Here is a 14831-nt window from a genome sequence, read left to right as displayed (position 1 = left end):
TTGTATTGGACACTGAAAAGGATGGGGAAGTTCCTGTTTACATACCAGGGACATGTGTGCACTGGAGATAGTGTGTGTGTGTAAATATATGCCTAATGAACATAGGCATGCACGTATGTGTGTTTGTATGGATCCTTTCATGCCCTCCATCTAGTACTGTTCGATGAAATCTGCCTTTGTGTTTATTTTGGCATGTCTGCTTTCCAGTGACCTGCATCTTGCAGCATCATGTAATGTAGAGCTATAAGTAACGTTACTATAAGTAATGACTGGTCTTACCTTATTTAGATCTGTCAAGAGCGAATTACAGGGAATCCATCAGCAAAATCACAAGGAAACTGCTACGTAAGTGCGTTTTTAGTCATTTCTTTTTGTCCTCCTGCACCCGTACTATGGCTTAAGGTTTGTAGTTCAATGCAGATTTAAAATCTAATTTTGGCGATGGAAGTGGAAACATAATAAACAGTCAATCACGATTTACGCCTGCTTCCATTCTTATATAAAGCATTTTAAATAAAGTGTCCAGTAGTGTATGAACTAACACTTTTAAGTTGTCCTACTGAATTGGATTTTCCTTTCTGCCACGATAGATTATATACTTGACCATTCGGAGGATGATACAAAGTCTTTGTTTCTCATCATAAAGGTAAAGCCATAACGTCTGGCATGTTTTCTAACATTTTAAGCTGGGCGGGTGGATTTGCTCTATATAATGCAAGTTCTTGTTTTGCAGATCATTGGGGACCTTTTACATTTCCAAGGGTCACACAAGCATGAGTTTGATTCGCGGTGGAAAAGCTTCAACTTGGTGAAAAAATCAATGGAGAACAGGGTTTGTATTTTAGCCTATCTAAAGTGGCATTTCTGAAGCTCTCAGGAAGAAATTATGGGCTACATAGGACCTTAAAGGTACCCCTGCCCGTACGGGCCAGTCGTGACCGACTCTAGGGTTGCGCGCTCATCTCACTCAAGAGGCCGGGAGCCGGCGCTGTCTGAAGACACTTCCGGGTCACGTGGCCAGCGTGACGAAGCTGCATCTGGCGAGCCAGCACCAGCGCCGCACACGGAAACATAGGACCTTAACTTAATATTAATTGTTTACGAAGCAAATTGTCGATACTTTTTTTCAGCACTAACACACACATATTCAGGAAAATATCCTAGCAGTTCATGTTGTTGAAAAAAATGTATTCATATTAATGTCAGGATGTTGTCGTACAATCTTTCAGAATAAATGAACCACATTCAGAAGGCAGAGGGGTGAGGGTGGGGTAGGAATTTAGTTGTTGTGCAATAGTTATACTTTGCCCTGTTAGCTAGGGATGATGGGAGTTGTAGTCCAAAAACAGCTGGAGAGCCAAGTTTGGCCATCACTGGAATAGGAGGTTGATGCTGAATTGAACCGCTGTTAATTGCACAGCTGCCAATCATTGCAGCAGACCCATTGTGAAACAGGACACATTTTCTGAGAAAATTTGCCCAACTGTATGCATTTGAAGGGCAGTAAAGGGGGAGCAGGTGGTGCTGTGTTTTAAACCACTGAGCCTCTTGGGCTTGCTGATCAGAAGGTTGGCGGTTCGAATCAGCGCAACGGGGTGAGCTCCTGTTGCTCTTACAGATAGGTAGCCGTGTTGGTCTGCCATAATCAAAATAAAAAAAATCCTTTCAGTAGCACCTTAGTTGGTCTTAAAGGTGCTACTGAAAGGATTTTTTTTATCCTGTTGCTCTGTCAGTGTTAGACACTGTAAAGCAGCAACTGATGATCTCTCCTGCCAGTTGCCATCTTTGAATAGGGTTTTCTTTGTTGCTAACCAGTAGGACATACTGAGAAAGACGAACTGAGAAAATGAGGAAAAAGCAGGAAGCTGATTTCGAACATGTATAACTGTTTTCATGTACTTAACGGGTTTGCTTGCTTGTTTTCAGCTTCAAGGCAAAAAACAGCATATCAGAGCACTGCTGATTGACAGAGTCATGTTGCAGCACGAGGTAATGCACCTTTCTTTACAACCAGTGTTTGCTTGTTGGTTACCTTTGAATTTGAAAAAAAGTTGAAGCCTTGTTGTTTACGCATGTTCCTTACATTTATAACGTGAACACACACAAATGCACATGTATTCTAATTTAGCCTTTTCTGTTTAGCTAAGAACACTCACTGTTGAAGGCTGTGAGTATAAAAAAGTACACCAAGACTTGATCAGGGACCTCTTGCGTTTGTCCACAAGTTCATATGGCCAGGTAAGCATATGTTGGGTATGTCAATTTTCTGCAGTCAGGGTGTTAATGGGGTTGGCTTTCAAACTAGTGTTTGCAGGTCATACAGATCTGTTCTGTTTTTAGGGCAAAAACCTACGCGAAGGCACTGTGTGCTAGCTTTCTTCTTGTCAGTGATATTCTTTCGGTTTGGCAAAAGACTGGCCACTTTTTCAACCACTGCCATTCTCGTCAGGAGCAATGACGCCAGCTCTGTTAGGGTTTGACATATTTCAAAAAGTAAAAACCAGGACACCCCGAAAGCTGTTGAAAAAAAAGGGGGGGGAGATGGGCAGTTCCATTCACATGGCATAGGGATTGCCCTTCTCCTCCTCTGCAGATGCTTAGCTAATGCAGGCTTCCTCAAACTCAGCCCTCCAGATGTTTTGAGACTACAATTCCCATCATCCCTGACCACGGTCCTGCTAGCTAGGAATCAGGGGAGTTGTAGGCCAAAAACATCTGGAGGGCCGAGTTTGGGGAAGCCTGGGCTAATGGCTAGTGGTTCCTGTCCCTCGTGGCATAATCCAAAGGGGGAGACTCATAAAATTCCAGGAGTCAGCCTGAAACGCAAGCAAGTGCGGAAAAACATTCATTAATTGAAGTTTATAGTTCCTGTCTTCAGCTTTTGTGCAACTGTCTGTGTTTGTTGTTTCTTTAGGTCAGAAACAAAGCTCAGCATGCGTTCTTCACAGCCCTGGGGACTTACAACTTCTGTTGCAGGGACATCATTCCTTTGGTTCTGGAGTTTTTGCGGCCAGATGGGCGCGATGTCACCCAGCAGCAGTTTAAAGTAAGCCAGGCGCTTCTTCAGTCTCTTCATAGGCTCCTGTTTTGTATTATGTGATGCACATATTAACGGGCTTGTGAAGTTGTGCTAGCATGACTTTGAAGTGGTGGCGTGACTTGTAAGTAGCAGTATGTAGTGAATTGCAGTAATCATGAAAAACAAATGACACTAATGTCAGTGCACCGAAGACTTGCCTTCTCCCCTGAATCTAATGTGTTTCCCATGTTCTTCAGAGATTGCCGTTTTATTAATACCTTCTGCAAACCCTGAGCACAGACACCTTTCTAAATCATTGTAACATGGACTGGTTTGAATGTGGGGTGAGATGGGAGGGTGGAGTTTTTATCCAGTAGAACGGGCTCAAGGAACTTAGTCTTCCTTATTTAGTTAAACCCTTAGTTATGAAATTCATTAGATTGGATGTGGTAACAAAAGGACTGGAACAATGTTTCTGTAAAGGGGAGTCATTTATTATTTTTACTCTGCTCTTCAGCTGAAAATATGAAGCCCAGAGTGGCTTTCATGAGATACAGTGGTACCTCAGGTTACATACGCTTCAGGTTACAGACTCCCCTAACCCAGAAATAGTGCTTCAGGTTAAGAACTTTGCTTCAGGATGAGAACAGAAATCGTGCTCCGGCGGCAGCGGGAGGTCCCATTAGCTAAAGTGGTGCTTCAGGTTAAGAACAGTTTCAGGTTAAGAACAGACCTCTGGAACGAATTAAGTACTTAACCTGAGGTACCACTGTTCAGTATAAAACATGCCACAAAGGAAAATGGGATGACAAGGAAAACAACATAAGGAAAACAACCAATTTTTTAAAACCACATTAATTCCATTAACTGTGTTCCGTCAACTTTTTGCATTAGTTGGGGGCTTGTGGGATTGAGAGACGTGCAACTGCAAATATCTCCTCTTTTCCATTTAGTTAGTTGTGAAGAAGAATATTATCTGAATGCAGAGCAATAGCTTAAAGGAACAAGCTTCTGCATTGTGCCTGCAGCCTTGGAAGAGTGAAGCAAGTGCTTCTAAGATGAAAGAGCTGCTTTTAAAAAGTAATGTCAGAAGCGTATAGGGTGTAATTCAGCATCACGGTGTTACAGACATTCGGTTCTGCAAACATTGCAGCTTGCCAGATAGAATGATCCCCCTGAACATTATTCTGGAGATTTTCTCAAACCCCTCCCCCCCAAAAGCCAATTTTGGGCATGTGGATTGGTGGGAGCCCTGTTACACAAGCAGAAGTCCTTGCACAGGGCTTCTGCTGATGGGACCCTGTCCCTATTGAGTATGCTGCATATTTACTGTTAGGTAAAATGATGCAGGAACTTTTCCTTGCCGCTGCCTCATAGAATAAATCACCTAAATTAGTGTTTCTGAAATGACAACTGTATAGACGACTCTGTAGGCACCTAACAGTACACATACTTTACTGCAGTTCTTTGAAGCTATACAATCAATTCTAGGTTAATAAATGTGTCCTCAAACCTCTTTTCTGTAGGGTGCCTTGTATTGCCTTCTTGGAAACCACAGTGGGGTGTGTCTGGCAAATCTTCATGACTGGGACTGCATTGTCCAAACCTGGCCTGCAATAGTCTCTTCTGGACTTAGCAAAGCAATGTCTCTGGAAAAACCATCCATAGTCCGACTATTTGATGACCTTGCAGAGAAGATTCATCGGCAGTATGAAACAATAGGATTGGATTTTACAGTAAGCATGAAAGATCTTCTTCACTAAGCAACTGTTAGGAATAACTGGATGAAGGGATTGCCAGCGGTTGCATGATGATCCTGGAACCCAGTAGCGGCATGTGCGAATCTTGAGGGTGGGCCACCAGGGCCAATCAAACTGGGTTCAAGGTAGTGCTTCATTCATTCCTGCTTCCAACGTTATGCCGGCAGAGTGATTGCCGTCATGAATGAAAACCGTTTGCATGCTAGGCAACCAAGTAATTTTTGTGCACAAAAATTAAACGGTTCCCACAGGATTCGTGAAACTGGGGGCTCAGGACAGTATGCCAGCAGAGAAATGTGTACCAGCCGCTCCTCATAACTGATTTACCATCCAGAATAGACCCCGCTCGGTTTTTGTGTTCCTGCTGGACGATTGTGCTGCCAGTGGTAATACACAAAATGGGTCAAATAGGCTTACATCTGGTGCAGGGCTTGCTATGGAATGGATGTGCTACAGTCAAGGAGCTTCCAGATCAAAGCAGCAGGCAGTTGCTGCGTTTTCATGGGTGACGCATCAGCAGATCTTTGTAACCTGCTCTGGGAGCCTTTTTTGGTTGCAAAGCAGAGGGAAATACCACAGGGACCCATGAAGAGGCATGTATGAGGCCCACACTTTAAACCCCTGTCTGCACTTACCATGAAACTCACAGCCCAGATACTGTGGGAAGCACATAGCTGAACACCCAGGTACATGCAGCAGTGGTGAATTGTGGAGCTACTCGGAGCATGAAGAAGCCCTTATGACATGTATTTTGTTACGTGTTGGGGAGCCGCAGCTAATGATTTAATTCTGTATTGTTTTTAACACTCGATTGGGAGCCGCCCAGAGTGGCTGGAGAAACTCAGCCAGATGGGCGGGGTATAAATAACAAATTATTATTCTTATTCTTATCATTAATGACTAGGTGCCTCTAAGATAATTACTACAGGAACAGAACATTTGGATGGTTGTTATATGAGGTGTTTCTGACAGGGATGTGAAAATATAACTTTTAAAGCATTTGTGCAGTTACAGTTTTCAAAAAGGCCAAATTCCTTTGGGAGAATGGAGAGGAAGATGCAGTGCAGAGATACCGTATTTTTCGCCCTATAGGGCGCACCCGCCCATAGGGCGCACCTAGTTTTCGGGGGGGGGGATCAAGGAAAAAAATATGATTCCCCCCGCCCCGCAGCTCTGTGCACTACTCCAAGACCTTCTCCCTGCTTTTGCGGGAGGTGGCGGAATTCCCCCACCTCCCGCAAAAGCCCACAGGAGCTGCGCGCGACTCCTGTGGGCTTTTCGACCAGGAGGGAGAAGGGACTGAAACGGCCAGTCAGTCCCTTGTCCCTCCTCGGGGAAAAGCCCCCAAGAGCAGCGCGCTCTTTAAAGGGCAGCGTGCTCTTCTCCCTCCTGTGGGCTTTTGCGGGAGATGGGGAAATTCCCCCACCTCCCGCAAAAGCACGCAGACGGGAGAAGGGACTGACTCGGCCAGTCAGTCCCTTCTCCCTCCTTGGGGAAAAGCCCCCAAGAGTGGCACGCTCTTTAAAGAGCGTGCAGCTCTTGCGGGCTTTTCAACCCAGCCTGTGGGGCTGGTGGTGGGAGGAAGCGCTGCTTTCCCCCACCGCCAGCCTCAAAGCCAGGTCGGGGAGCAGCGTTAAGGCATCGCGTGCCTTCCCGCTGCCCCCCCAGCTTGTGGGGCTGGCAGTGGGGGGAAGCGCTGCTTTCCCCCACCGCCAGCCTCAAAGAGCAGACTCTCCTGCCTTCAGTGAAAGCAACGCGAAGCCTCCGGAGCGCAGGCTTCGGAGGCTTCGCGTTGCTATCGCTGAAGCCAAGGAGCCTGCATTTGCCCCATAGGACGCACACACATTTCCCCTTCATTTTTTGAGGGGAAATGTGCGTCCTATAGGGTGAAAAATACGGTACGTAGATGATCACAAAAATTAAGGAATGATGCTCCAAGTAGGGGCTAGGATTACTGGGCTTTTGGAATATTCCTCCAAAAGCAGTATTATTCATTTGATAGACTGAATATATATTTTAGAGAGTTTTTTGTGTGGCAGTGAAGGTCTTTTGAATCCATAAAACGCCGCGTGTTTCCCTAGGGAGGAATGTCCTTGTTGTGTCAGAGACTTCATTTGCATCTCCCTACTTTGCCAGGTTCCGGAGAAATGTGTTGAGGTCGCTGTCCTCATGCAGAAGTCAGGGGTTCTGCAGAACAACTGGACGAGTCTTAGTTCAGAGGAGCTCCAACAGGGAATTCAGCGACAGAAAGAAAGGAATGCGGAGTCCTCTCAGTAAGTGTACCGGGGCCATAGTATAAAAATAACACTTTAATTTAATTAACTTTGCAATGACATGACTTAACTAGTCATTTTATTTTGCAGTAATTTATACATACATACATACATACATACCCCTCACATCTGGCTGGGTTTTCCCCAGCCGCTCTGGGCGGCTCCCAACTTTCAGCTTAAGGTGGTTCTTTTGTTTTGCTTTTGTTGTTTTACTGTGCTTGTGTAACTGCAGGAGAGCACAGATGCCAGAGACACAGGGAGAAGCCAGCCAGCCAGCCTCTGACTCCCGGGCCCTGACTCCAGATAGAGACTGATTTTGTTCCTTTGAACTGCCCTTAGACCTCCGGGTATAGGGTGGTATATAAATTCAATAAATAAATAATTTCACTTTTCCGGAATGTGTATAAAGCTTCATTTGCTGTTCATTAGTCTTTGCCCCTTTTGCTTCTAAGAAAAAAACAATCTAATGACTGTCTTGTCTATTCATGAACACTTCAATATGTCTGTCTTTGGGTTGATAGACAAACTGGAAAATGTGGTGTTAATTTTTTCTTGTAAGGCACCTTGTGGCAAGTCTTTCATATGCAGTGGCTGCCCCAAAGAATTGCATTATTTTAGCAGGTAGCAGAAGCAGAGGAGGCACACTGCATATTATTAAGGTCCTAAATGTGATTAATATAGGAATGTTTCTTTTCATTTTCAGAAACTATGAAAACCTGATTAACAAACTGTTAGATTGTGTGGATCAAAGAAATCTGTAAGTATGAGTGTTTCATTTCCAAAACGTAAATCGTGCTCTGGCTTTGAGAGACTTTTAGACAGGATTGTGAGATTATTCTGTGCGATTCTTTTCCCAGTCCCCATTCTAAATTCTGTGGTAGATAAAACAGCTTTCTTTCAAGGTTTCTGTTCGTATAAAAGGGAATCAAAAGAAGATTCAGCCCAGATGTTTTGACACACGACAGTTCCACTCCCCCACAGGTCTTACAGGATCAGAGCTGAAAAATGTGATAATTTAACTCAGAGATGGGGAACCGGTACCCTCCCCAAACACCTACCAGCCCTAGCCAGCTTGACCAATGGTTAGGGATGATGGCATTTCTAGTCCTGCAAATGCCTAGTCACAGGTCCTCCACCCGTGCTTTAGCTAACAATAAATTTTGATTGTTTCTCTCAGCAGCTGCTTCTGAGTAGATTGCATTTTTGTTGTAAATCGTCTGAAGATGGATCACGGTACCACCTCTTGACTCTTCATGTTTTTCTTTTTAACAATGTCCTTATCTTGAAGTAAAGCCTCAACTCATTGAAAATCCCCATTCGTATCTCATCTCTCTTCTTTGGGCATTATAGAAGGCTGCAGAAGTGTCGACTTTCAAATGCTGTTGACATTCTTCATCTTCCTTCCCCTTTGGGGATTAATTTTTTTAAATTTTGGAAACTCCATGCCTTTAAGTACATTATGATTAATCGTATCTTACAATCTTACGCAGGAGTTCGGTTCCAGTGGTTTAGTGTATAAGCAAAACCCTGTATACTCAAACCCTTGGAAGGGAAAGCTTTTAATGTTTAAGGGAACATTAAAAGGGAAGCTTTTCATGTTTAACAGAGTACTGTATTTTAATACTTTGTTGGAAGCCGCCCAGAGTTGCTGGAGAAACCCAGCCAGATGGGCGGGGTAGAAATAATAGATGATGATGATGATGATGATGATGATGATTAAACTCCTGTGTGAGCATCCTGGGGCTTCCAGAACTGGTGTGCTGGCTCCAGAAGCCCTGGGATGCTTTTTCGAGATCTCGTGGAAGCATCCCAGTCCCCGTGAGATGAGGGAGCCTTGCTTCCTAAGTAAGGCCCTCCCCTCACAACGACTTCATTTAATTTGTGGGGTTTCAAACAGCCGGCCTTCGACTGCATGTAGTTGAAATTGTGGAAGTTAAATGCGTATAAGATGCGATCGTGTGGATATTAGAATTGCATATATCTCCACTACACACACACCACCTTAAAATTAGAGCTGTTGTAGTCCAAATGAGAGTTGGGCCTCTTGCGTGCAAACACTGGAGTGGAGAGGAATTGGTTTGGCTCTAAATTGTGCTTGATAACTGTATTCATTCACTCTGTCCCAAAAGGCTATTTGATTCCATTTCCTCCCTTTCCTCCTCAGCCCCTGGAAGTTTGAGCACATTGGCGTCGGTTTTCTGTCCCTGCTTTTAAGAGACGACAGGGTGCTGCCTCCGAGAGCCATCAAATTCTTTGTGAAATGTCTCAACCACGACGCCCTAGTGGTTCGCAAGGTAAGAAAATGGGAAATGGATTTAAGTGGTTGGTTGCCAGTGCTGATCCCATTCCTCTTAACCCAAAGGTAGAGTCACATGATAGCTTTCGCACATGTCAAAGTGATATTTGCTGCTGTTCTTGTAAATGAGGTTAATACGCATTTTGCTTCCACACTACCACGTTCTGGGCAAAGGTCAGACTTTGTGGACACATGTTGGCTTGCTGATTTGCCCAGTGTGCAAAGGAAACCACTTTGGATAACTAACACCACTGACATTCCCTTTTGGACTTCCACTGCAGCCTAAAGTGAAGGGATGAATTAGGGCTTAGTAAATCATTACTAAATCATGGGACGTGGGTGGCACTGTGGTCTAAACCACTGAGCCTCTTGGCCTTGCCGATCGGAAGGTCGGCAGTTCGAATTCCCACAACGGGGTGAGCTCCCATTGCTCGGTCCCAGTTCCTGCCAACCTAGCAGTTCGAAAGCACGCCAAAAAGTGCAAGTAGATTAATAGGTACCGCTCCAGTGGGAAGGTAAACGGCATTTCCGTGCACTGCTCTGGTGTTGGTGTTCCGTTGTGCCAGAAGCGGCTTAGTCATGCTGGCCACATGACCCGAAAAAACTGTCTGTGGAGCGGACAAACGCCAGCTCCCTCAGTCTGTAAAGTGAGATGAGCGCTGCAAACCCAGAGTCATTCGTGACGGGACTTAACTGTCAGGCTTCCCTTTACCTTTACCCTTTAAATTGTTACATAGGCATCTGCCTTACACTAGGCCAGACTAATTGTACAACTACTAGCTTTAGTTTTCTCTAACTTACAGTGGCTCTCCAGGGTCTTAAAGAGAGATCTTTTCCATCATTTGTTGCTTGGTTATTGGATGCCAGGCACTGAAACCGGAGCCTTCTGTTTGTGAGATTTTGTTGTAGCTTTTTCATAATACAATAAGATCAAAGAAACTAATCTAAATAAAAAATAAAAACAGGGAGACAGAGAAAAGAAAGCACCAAAGGAAAACCAAAAGATAGAAGAAAATAAATGAGAGAAAAAGGAAAAATAAAAAGTACTTCCGATTTTCTGTCTGTCAGAAAGAAATTACTCAAAATATTAACTCAAGAATGGCACCCAACTGATCTGCTTTCTGTGAGGCAATATTTTTCACAATCTTCCAACCCAAATGACTTGTATTAATTTATTTTCCTTTTACACAAAAAGTTCAAAAGAGGTTCTCCAACCTCAAGCCTTCCCTATGGAGGACACATGTTCCTCCACCGAACTCTAGTCTCTTCCTCACTGAACCACAGGAAGCATAGGGTGAACCATTCGGAGAAAATAAACGAGAAGAGTAGTGGGTCAAATTTAGTGCTATGAAGGGGGGGGGAGTCCAGCTTTTATGCCTGCTTTTTCAGTTACTCAAAGCTGCTGGGTGAACCAAAAAGTTATGTTCCTTGGGATGGGATGAAAACGTGGGTGCAGATTGTTTTGGAAGGACACCACTTCTTCCTATGGATCAACAGGCAGGAGTCCACTCTTTGCGTAGTTCTGTAATATTGGGCGTGAGAGAAAGGGAGGGCAGCTTTTTTTTTTTAAGATAGCAATGAAGCAGTTGCTTGCACTGAATTTTTAAAACGCATAAGCTAAACTTTTCTTTTCCTTTTTTTTTAAAAAAAGATGGCGATTTCTGCTGTGGCTGGCATCCTCAAGCAGCTGAAGAGGCCTCACAAGAAGTTGTCCATCTGCCCATTCCAAATCAGTAAGTGTCCTGAACAAAAACAGTCGCAAGCACCGAGTTGCTTTTCCCCCATGAAGTTTTTATTTAGTGTGTATATGTGAACTATGTATGTGTTATATAGTGGGTGTCAGATTTCAAGCTTGCAGGATCTATTTTTCTTTCTACTGGAACCCAAAGATCTATCATTCAGAGCAGGGAACAAAATGGCGGCTTGAGGATGGGTGGAGACAGTTGCATGCTTCACTCATTGAACTGTACCCTAGAGCAGGGAAAGCGGGGCCATGTAATGTAGGGCCCTCCAGAAGTTGCTGGTTATCGAAACTTAAAATCTTTCCAATAGATCTTTGCTGCAGGGAGTTTTGTCCCCATTAAAGTGCCAAAGATGGAACCCTACCGCCTTCCCAAGATGGTTAATCTTGGTGTTCTTCAGCGACAAAGGCAATGATTGAGCTAATTTTCAGTAAAGCCCATGGTAATACTGTACATTTTGATGGGCTTTTTATACTTGTGCTTGCTTTTTGTTTTAATTATTTTGAATTGACGAAGTAAAGAGAAGTTGGGTTCGTAATGCAGGTTTAGTGGTTTTATTGTCATCTGAAAGCAAACTGCGTGGCTTTCCTTTATATAGAAAATGTAGATCACCCAAGAATTGTCAGATTTCTTCTGGAAATTCATGTGAAAAGGGTGGGGGGAAATGGTATGTATACAGATTCTTACAACTGTCTGTCTTGGTTGTTTAAAAAAACTGATTGTTGATGAAGGGCGGTATATAAATTTGGTAAAGAAATAAAATAGTTCCAATCACCGGAACTGAATCACAGGGTCAATAATATAACAGTTGCTTTCTCTTTTTGTGTGTGTGAGCAGGTGGAGCTCCTCAGCTTCCTGAGATCAGGGCCGGCGACAGACCTGACAACCAGTGGCTGCATTATGACAGTGCAAGGTTACCAAAGACTAAAGAAGCTTGGGAGGCCTGTCGTTTCGTGGAGAAAACCCACTGGGGTTACTACACCTGGCCTCGGTAAGTACGGGCTTGTCCCACCCTCTCTGGTGAACCTGGGAGGGGCTAGGGCACAGATGGGGAACCTGTAGCCCTCCAGGTGTTCCATCATCATTGACCACCAGTTGTACTAGTGGAGGCTGATCTAGGATTTGTGGAGGGCCACATGTTCCCCAGTGCAGGACTAAAAGCTCCCTTGTTGCCTCTGTCAACAGCCTTCTAACAGCTGTCTTGCTGGTATAACAACAACTAGTAGTAGTAGTACATATATCCAGCCCATCTGACTGGGTTGCCCTAGCCCCTCTAGAAGGCTTCCAACATAATAAAAACACAGCAAAACATCAAGCATTAAAAACATCCCTATACAGTGGTACCTCGGGTTACATAGGCTTCAGGTTACATACGCTTCAGGTTACAGACTCCGCTAGGAAAAGGGACCCCTGACCATTAGGTCCGGTCGTGACCGACTCTGGGGTTGCGGCACTCATCTCGCTTTATTGGCCGAGGGAGCCAGCGTACAGCTTCCGGGTCATGTGGCCAGCATGACTAAGCCGCTTCTGGCGAACCAGAGCAGCGCACGGAAACACCGTTTGCCTTCCTGCCGGAGCGGTACCTATTTATCTACTTGCACTTTGACGTGCTTTCGAACTGCTAGGTTGGCAGGAGCAGGGACCAAGCAACATGAGCTCACCCCGTCGCGGGGATTTGAACCACCGACCTTCTGATCGGAAAGTCCTAGGCTCTGTGGTTTAACCCACAGCGCCACCCGCGTCCCGACTACAGACTCCGCTAACCCAGAAATATTACCTTGGGTTAAGAACTTTGCTTCAGGATGAGAACAGAAATCATGCAGCGGCAGCGCAGCGGCAGCAGGAGGCCCCATTAGCTAAAGTGGTGCTTCAGGTTAAGAACGGACCTCCGGAACGAATTAAGTTCTTAACCCAAGGTACCACTGGACTGGACTGCCTTCAGAAGTCTTCTAGAAGTCAAGATAGTTGTTTATTTCCATGACATCTGATGGGAGGGCATCAGGCCCTCTATCTAGTTCCCTGTAACTTTGTTTCAGGCAATGAGGAAACTGGCAGCAGACTCTTGGAACTGGACCTCAGTGTCCAGGCTAAACAATGCCGGCGGAGACATTCCTTCTGGTATACAACAGTATACACACTCTGCTTATTCTTGTTTTGGGGCAGCAGCAACATTATTTCTCCAATATACCTTTTAAATATATTCAGCTCTTTGGAGTTTGATCTTACCTATCTACCTAACACATTTTGCTACAGTGACTTGCAGTGGGGTCTAAATTTTGATTTGGCCAGGCTACCTTTTAAAAAAGAACATGTTTGAGCTCTGTAGAAGTTTGCCTCCCTTTGTCAATGCTGTACTGGAACAATGACCCAGGAAATGCTGTACCTACATTTTTTTGTTCAAAAATATTGAAACCTATCTTGATTATTTTTTTCTCTCTTCACAATTTCTAGAAATATGGAGATTTATGCTTCTGCTGAAGAGCAACCAAAGCTTGGGAGGAGTAGAGATGAGCTTTCAGAGGTGAATGTGATATTTTAAAACTCCACTGAAAGTATTTTCTGGGACTGATTCAAGCTTGAGCATATATATATTTATTCCTGTTGTGATTGTGTATGTTTGAACAATTCCAAAGCCCACTTGTGTAATCTGGATTCCACATAGAAACCTAGGCAAAACAATTAATGACTTCCCTATACACCAAAGAACTTTTTGGTAATAATGGCTATTCTGATTGTGTTTCACATTATTCTGCCTGCCCCCCCAACATGGTGATTCAGTTTATAAATGATAAATGTAATAGCTTGATTATTTTCCCTAATGGGAACATTAGTTAAAAGCAGCTGCTACACAGGTTCTCTTGAGTGTGTCGCACACGTGTTTTTAACAATAATTGCAATATGAAGCTATTCTTGCATGGGCCATTATAGAATCTCATTTATGTGACCCAGTGCACATGTAAAAGAAGTCATAAGCAACAGCTTGCCATGAATTAGTGTTACTTGTTGCCCATTTGTGCCTGCTCTTCAGTTTTCTTTCCCAAGCCGGGAGGCACTCACAGTTTGTTTCTCTCCATATAAGCGATGAGCGGCTTACCATTCAAAAAAAGTTGATGATTTCTGGCCACCCATAGATGCTTTGGCTATTACTTTACTTCAAAGGTAGCCAACTTGGTTCTCTCCAGATGTTATTGGACTGTATTTCCCAGCAGTCGCAGCCTGGATCACCAGTAGTCAGGGGTGATGTAGACCCAAAAAATTATCTGGAGCACACCATGTTAGCGACACCTGTTTTCAGTTCACCACACTGGTTTATGAAGCGTGTGGGTTGTCTTGTCAACTCAAAATGATTGCTGAACTGAGGATGGAAAGTTAGCAAAAGGAAAAGCATTGCTGTAGAAAGCTACACAAGGTCTTTCAAAGCTTAAGATTTAAGAGTATTTTGTCCTTGCCAGGATTCTGAAAGTCTTGCAGTTCTTCTAATGAGCCTGGAAAAATGAGGCTGGTTCAAAGGTTGTCAATTGAGTTGCAGCAACTGATGTCCTGGCTCTCATTAATTTCACAGGAACCCAGATTTCTATCGGTATTTCCACAAAATGCAGCTGCTTTGAAATGAGCTGCACTCGTGAATAATGTTTCCTTTGACCCAAAATGCCTGTTTTTGTTAAGGTGTCACATATCTGAGACCATAAACTATGCAGACTTTTTTTCCAGGACGACGCCTGACTGTTGTACAAACCAAAC

The 14831-nt window shown here is 44.1% G+C and overlaps 1 protein-coding gene across 2 annotated transcripts in view; it reads left to right on the top strand.

The window, feature by feature from the left end:
- PSME4 (proteasome activator subunit 4) overlaps positions 1-14831 on the top strand; it is an 81922-nt gene that overhangs the window by 47061 nt on the left and 20030 nt on the right. For both annotated transcript variants that reach the window (XM_081000808.1, XM_081000807.1), the window contains 13 exons: positions 289-345; positions 591-646; positions 734-832; positions 1927-1989; positions 2143-2238; positions 2915-3046; positions 4546-4755; positions 6916-7052; positions 7756-7809; positions 9217-9346; positions 11000-11081; positions 11928-12081; positions 13542-13611. In XM_081000808.1, the coding sequence (XP_080856934.1) occupies positions 289-345; positions 591-646; positions 734-832; positions 1927-1989; positions 2143-2238; positions 2915-3046; positions 4546-4755; positions 6916-7052; positions 7756-7809; positions 9217-9346; positions 11000-11081; positions 11928-12081; positions 13542-13611 (1340 nt within the window). The remainder of the gene's footprint in view (positions 1-288; positions 346-590; positions 647-733; positions 833-1926; positions 1990-2142; positions 2239-2914; positions 3047-4545; positions 4756-6915; positions 7053-7755; positions 7810-9216; positions 9347-10999; positions 11082-11927; positions 12082-13541; positions 13612-14831) is intronic.

This window comes from Podarcis pityusensis (genome assembly GCF_964106645.2).
Source record: "Podarcis pityusensis genome assembly, chromosome: 3".
Taxonomy (NCBI): domain Eukaryota; kingdom Metazoa; phylum Chordata; class Lepidosauria; order Squamata; family Lacertidae; genus Podarcis; species Podarcis pityusensis.
Note: the sequence above shows the minus strand (reverse complement) of the source record. Positions and strands in the feature narration are given on the sequence as shown.